The 6,932-nt window shown below is 35.7% G+C and overlaps 1 protein-coding gene across 1 annotated transcript; it reads left to right on the top strand.

The window, feature by feature from the left end:
* The first annotated feature begins 5,231 nt into the window (after positions 1-5,231).
* Positions 5,232-5,816, top strand: LOC147497695 (uncharacterized). The gene has a single exon (XM_086562978.1). It carries the CDS (start codon positions 5,232-5,234, stop codon positions 5,814-5,816), a length of 585 nt encoding a protein of 194 aa, XP_086419104.1.
* The last annotated feature ends 1,116 nt before the right edge of the window (positions 5,817-6,932 follow it).

Here is a 6,932-nt window from a genome sequence, read left to right as displayed (position 1 = left end):
CTCATCCCATCTTCTTCTCACCAAAGCCTCCTCTCATGAGATCGATTTATTTTTATTTATTTTGGTGGGGTGGTCCATTCATTCGGAGGTAGAAGAAGATATGTTGTTGTGAATGCACTCTCAAAGGTAACTTTATTCTTCACTGTTTTTTCATTTAATTTTGAATGATTCATCTCATTTATTTGGTTTTGTGTTTACAATTGGGTTTTTCTTCTTTGCCATATAAGAGAACTCTGTCAAGTTGGCTCAGAATCTCTTCTCAAGATGCCCGATATCAATTCATTACTTTTTATCTGTTTTCATTAGCTATTATTGGATTTGAGATATAAATGTTAAGAAAAAGGGTTGCTTTGGGGTTTTTAGTTCTAAGTGAATTGATGTTGATCTAGTTACTAAGAAATAGGCTCTTAGGTTTAGCCTATACGTATGGAGAAAATAAAGTAGAACAGGTAGTTCTTTCTAATTCAGGAAAATAGATGAGTTTTGCTTCTTGGCTCACTGGGATTCTTTCGTCATAGTTAGTTATGTATACTTCTATAGTGCTAGTTAGCAAGTTTGAGCTTTCCAGGTTTGTCATTTAATAACTATTTTGCTTATACGACTATGTAGAATATGCTTAAGAAATTTAATGTAAGTCATGTGTATCTTGCCTTGTCATTCATATGTTTTAGGTTGCACAATTACTTTGTCATAGTCTTGTACCTTGTTCTAATTGTCATTAGCTCTTAAATCTTGCTATCCCAAGTATTCTTGTAGTGGGATTGTTATACTGACTATTGAAGCCTTATTCTATTTCTTCTCATACTTTGATATTATGAACTGAGTTAAGTTGGCGATGGTTGGTCTTATTTTTAGTGTTTTTATTTTGTTATTCAGGAGAAAGTTATGTGTTTGGGGGCAGTTCTACCATTCTATCTGATGATGTTGCAGTTGAGGCCGGACTGCAAGCACATTGGAGTTTGTCTAGCTAACTTGTGTGATTTTCATGTTTTTCTTTTCTTAGGTGCCACACTTTCAGTTTATGCTCCTATTCTAGGAAAACTTGTTGAAAGACTATTTGGGATGCTAAGATATTTAAATAGGACAGACATTTATCCGCCTGGTAATTTTGGGGTCATTTCATCTATGCTTATTTATCTTGTAACAAGTAAACTATTGGTTGGGTTCTAGATCAAAGTCAGAGGATACCATTGACCATTTTTCTTTTCCAAGGTAGCATGGGAATTTCAGGTATTATTGTTTTATTCTCTGCAATTTGCGCTCTAAATATTCAGATGGTAACAGATTAGTGTCTCAGCATCGACAATTTCTTCAAGTTTTGGAAAAACAATCTCTGAAAATAAGGAGCTTGAAGATTACAGGCCTGAAGATATCTCTCTGTCCCTTTTGCGAATGATTTTGTACAATATTAGACAAGTGAGTTACAAAGAATGATTATTCTTTTTTGGGTATTGATAAAACTTCCACAGGGGATGTGGTATGGACAACACTACCAGATTACTTGTTGATAAATAAAAAAATAAAAAATATATCTAAGTTAGTAATATCCCAAAAACTGAAGGGGAGGTTATTGAGCCTTATAACTCAAAATGCATCGATCCTACAAAGGGAACGTCAACATCCCAACATGTGCAATATGGGTCCTTCATATTTTTTTTTTTTGTCTATGTCTCTCTCCTTTTTTCACATTCAATATGTGTGTTTATATCATATTGTTTCTCCAAAAGTGTGTATATTAAGGCTGGCCACTTAACATGACTTCCCCAATAGAATAGTGTCTATGAAACTAAGTTCAAACTGAAACTGCTAAGTTTTCTAAGTACAAACTAAAGGATTTTCATATCTGTAACTCTTTCCTCTTTCATATTAGTAGGGTATTGGGTGTCTTGGTGTATCAAGTCCTGGTCCTAGTATTACCTGCCGACTAATTCTAGGTGTTGATGTCATTTCTTTGTTTGAAATAATAGGATACTACTGAAATAGTAAGCATAGGTGGTGTGAAATAGCTTGATGCAATCTTAAGACTTAAATAGCAATTCCGAATAATCGAATACAGTTGACAAGGTTTTCAAATGTCAAAATCATATTTAGAACATAGTTCAAGTGAAGATAGAGGTTCTGGAAGAACATAGGTTACCACTCCTTTTCAATTTATTTGATTTTTTCAATTGGGAAGAGTTGGGAAAATACTTAATTTAATACGAATAACAATCCCATGTATTATACTTATATCATCTTGCTATGAATTCCTTTTCCGGGATATGCTACGGTCTGTTCTAATAGAATATTGAAATTATGAGTGACTTCATGTGATAGATCGCCTACTTGAATGTGCTTAGATTTGGACTGAAGAGGATATTCTTTGGAGGATTTTTTTATAAAGGGGCATGCTTATACCATGGACACCATCTCCTTTGCTGTTCATTTCTGGTAAGGAATATTTAGCTATTCACTTTTGTGCCTATTGTTACGGCAACTTATGGTTATTAAATTGATGTCAACTAATGTGTATGCCTGTCTGATATCTTTGAAATTTCTATTGTTTCTTGTAAGTAAATTAAATGATACTCGTGACCTCCCACTATAACCATATAAATACTAGATGTTGCACAGACAATTTGGTCTTAGTATAAATGTGTTGGTGGTAAATCTGAATATGTATATCTTTTCTCCTCCATTTTTCATGTACTGGTGATGTATGCAACTATGCAAGTTGTAATAAGACATGAGACGTTCACGAATTATTACTATTACACCACCCCACCCACACACACACATAGATACCCCGCCAGCTCCCTTTGGTTTTTGCTCAACTTCTTCTGTTGTCATTTTCTTTGTTATTGAGTGTCATTGTTATTTATTTATTTAGTTTCTCTTATAATGTTGAACTCAACACCTTTTATGTTCAGGTCAAAAGGTGAGGCGAAAGCAATGTTTTTGTGGCATGAGGGATTTCTAGGGGTTTGGGTGCTTTTATGAGCTATGAGAAGCATGGTCTTGATGACTTGATGGCCCACCATTTTGTGGAACGGTTCCCAATGGGTGCACCTTGCATATGAGGAAAAATTCATGGTCCACCACTAGGGGATTTGAGTGACAAGGCAAGTATTATAATTGACTTTGATTTAGATATGCTTTGTAGTATTGTATACAAGTGTAATTTAAAAAATAGAGATAGAGTGCTCAGTAGCTCACATTGCCAAACTGATCTTGACAATCATTGGGATCATCCTCACTATAGATCAGGCAAGACTGAAATTGCAAAAGTAAAGCTGTTGGCCCAATGTTTTGGTATATAGACTGGCTGAATTTGACAATGATATTTTTCATGATGAGGGAAATTCCTAAATGAAATGCATCTCCGGAACTCAACTTCTTGTGGGTTCCATAGCACCATGTTTCCAAAGGACCATGTTTGAGCATAAAACATCAAGTATAGAATAAGTATATTCTGGAGGAATGTTTCCTTCTGACTTGTCCCCTTTGCACTGTCTATTTGGAGTCTCTCCATGTGTGTATGGCTGTACTAAGCCTATTAGAAGTGGTAGTGGGCTAGTGGTTTATCTAGTCGAACTCCCTACTTGATTAGGGTGGAGATTGGCTATTGTGCATCATCTTTTAGTTTTGTGGACAAGGCAATGTAATTGGGATGGTAATTTGACGCCATTCATATCATGTGATCTTGGGTCTAATTGGATTTTTGGAACAGTCATTGGATGATCCTCATAATGAGTCCGTGGATCCAGTGAATATCTTTTTTTTGTAATAATACTTGTAGACTTTTATTCTAGATATAATAATACTTGTAGACTTTTACTTGTTTATTTACCTAGGGGGTTAGGTTTGTATTAGTGCATGAAAGTTGGCAATTTATTTGTTATTCACTTGCTAATTGTTTAGCCCTATCCTTTTAATTGAATGTGCCTTAATTGATTTCTTATTTGTTGTAGGTACTCAAGAAAAGGTTGCTCGTGTTTACGACATTGTTGCAATTAAATAGAGGGATTAATGTTCTAACTAACGTGAGCATGCACATAAATGAGTTAGGTGATAAATGTGATCTTTTATGGCTGACATCCCAAGGTTAGATCTATGTAAGTTTGATTTGTAAATTGGGATTTAGATTGATGGTTATATTTTTATAATAATGTTTAATTGATTGGTGGTTTTGTTTTTTGTTATTCATTTGTTGATTAAGTTTGTAGAATGTGATCTTTATATCATATTTGTTAGAACTAGATGTGTATGGTGGACATTATTTGACCCCGGATTTTTTTTTTTTTTTTGGCTACAGTTTACTAACGGATATTTTCGTTACAAACAATAGTTAGTAAATAGCACATCGATTACTAACGAATATATCCGTAAGAAATGACAAATTTAATCGCACCACCAACAGTTGGCTATTTGTTACAAAGAATTTTAGTAACGGATATATCCATTACTAAAATTATTATTAGTAACGGTTATATCCGTTACTAAATTTCTCCTAAGTGAGAGTGACGCCCCAGAGCTAACGGATAAAACCGTTAGTAAACGTCTTTTCTGGTGTAGTGTTCCTCCATATCGGATGAGTCTAATTACGGATTACCATAACAAACTTCTAAAGGACAACTATATGAAATTATTAATGAATGGATTCACTTCTCCATATGAAGGGATTCATTACAAATAATGGACATAGTGTTGAGTAATGGTATGCACTTAGATGCAAGTAATGGTATCATCCCCATCGGAGTCACTGCTATTATTTGTAGGACCAAAGAAAGGTCAGCATTTAAGTTTTACTTGTCTAGACGGCATGTGTCCACTCTAACGAGTGGTGTGCTGTTAAGTTGAAGAGAAGTAGAACTAATAGGAAAAACCTCTCTAGACGAATGTAGATATGGTAAACGTCCACACTATCGTGGCTTCCTACTTATCGGTGTGTAGGGTGCTAACGGGTTAATTAATTAATTTTTAAGTTAACTCCAAAAGTATTTCCACAAATGTAGAATGGTAAACGTCCACACTATCGTGGCTTACTACTTCTCGTTGTGGAGGATGTTGATGGGTTGATTAATTAATTAATTTTTGTTATTAAATCAAGAAGTTTTTGCCCTACAGAATAGTTAATTTTATGTGATTCTCAAGTTTTCAAAATGGTTACTTTCAATCTACTAGCAACTATTCTTAAGGAAAACAAACTTCTTGTCCCTAATTACATAGACTGGAAACGCAACTTGGATATCATGTTGACTGCTGAAGAGTACAAATATGTACTTAATGAGGAATTCCCACCTAAGCCTAAAGATGGTGCTGGAGAAGAGGACAAAGGTACATATAAGAAGTGGATCAAGGCAGATGAGATGTCGCGGTGTTACATTCTAGCATTTATGTCAGGTGTGCTGCAACATCAACATCAGGCCATGACCACGGCTTATGATATGATGATCAATCTCAAGGAACTCTTCGAACACCAAAATAGGGCTGCTAGGCAAACTGCCAGGAAAAACTTGATGACCACAACTATGACCAAGGGACTCTGTAGGGATCATATACTCAGGATGATGGCTTATCTGAATGAGTTGGAGATCCTTGGAGCTGATATCGATGCAGAAATGCAGGTCGATATCATTCTCATAACGCTGCCAGAGAGATTTGAACCGTTCCGCCTTAACTACAACATGAGCAAAATGTTGTATTCTTTGGCGGAACATATGACAGAACTTCAGGCAGCTGAGAGTCTCTTTAAGCAGAGTTATGTTCAGGTTTATGCTACTGAGACGGTTTCTACTTCTATGCCTAATGGCGGTAAGAAGAAGAATAATGTTTAGAAGCATAGGAATATGGCAAAGAAGGGCATGGGACCTCAAGGAGCTGTGAAAAAGCCTAAGGGCAAGTGCTTCAAGTGCAAGCAGTCAGGACACTGGAAGCCAGATTGTCCTTTTCTCAACCAAGAGAATAATGGAGGTATGTCTCATGCACTAGTCGTTTAACATGTTTAGCGGTGTTATCTACCAGTACCTAGTGTGTAGATACGAAAGCCACTAACCATGTCTGCATTTCATTCTTGAGAGGTTCCGGAAACAAGAAAAACTTAGTCTTTGGAGAGATTACCATATCTTTGGAGATGCTTCACGATAGTAGTAGTAGCCATTGCGATGGGGAGATGTTTATTTATTTTTTGGTAGAAATAAGACTATGGTGTTAAATAATTGTCTTTATGTGCCTAATTTTAGAAAGAACTTGATTTCAGTTTCTATGTTAATTAAGGATGGGTATCCTATTTCTTTTAAATGACAAGATCGTCATTAAGAAAAATAAACATTTTATCTGTTCTGGTGCATTAAAAGGCAATTTATACATCATTAATCTTATTCCACCCACAGTGCATTAAATTATTACCCTGAGTAGTATTATTCTAGAAGTATTGAAAGGAGAGACATTAAACTCCTTCAGTACCAATAATGCAAGAATAGGAACCACAACGTGTCACTAATGACGTACAAGAACAAGAGGTGCTTCGTCGTAGTGGGAGGGTTGTTAGACAACCTAATAGGTGGATTGGTTTGGGAATGTCTTCAGACATAACCACTGATAACCAAGATCCCGATCCCTGGACCTACAACGAAGCACTCCAAGATAGAGATGTAGAATCTTGACAAAATGGCAATGAATTCTGAGATGGAATCTATGGATTCTAATCAGGTCTGGGAGCTTGTAGAGCCACCCAATGGTGCAAAACCCATTGGATGCAAGTGGGTCTATAAAATGGATATCAAGATAGCTTTCCTTAATGGAAATCTTGAGGAAACCATCTATATGAAGCAACTAGAAGGATTCATTGAAAAAGCTCAAGAGCATCTTATTTGTACAAGAAATTTGATGGAAACGTAGTGGTATTTCTTTTGCTTTATGTAAATGACATCTTACTCATTAGAAATAATGTG

Source organism: Coptis chinensis, chromosome 5, assembly GCF_015680905.1.
Source record: "Coptis chinensis isolate HL-2020 chromosome 5, ASM1568090v1, whole genome shotgun sequence".
In the NCBI taxonomy this organism is placed as follows: Eukaryota; Viridiplantae; Streptophyta; class Magnoliopsida; order Ranunculales; family Ranunculaceae; genus Coptis; species Coptis chinensis.
This window is presented reverse-complemented; position numbering and strand designations above follow the sequence as displayed.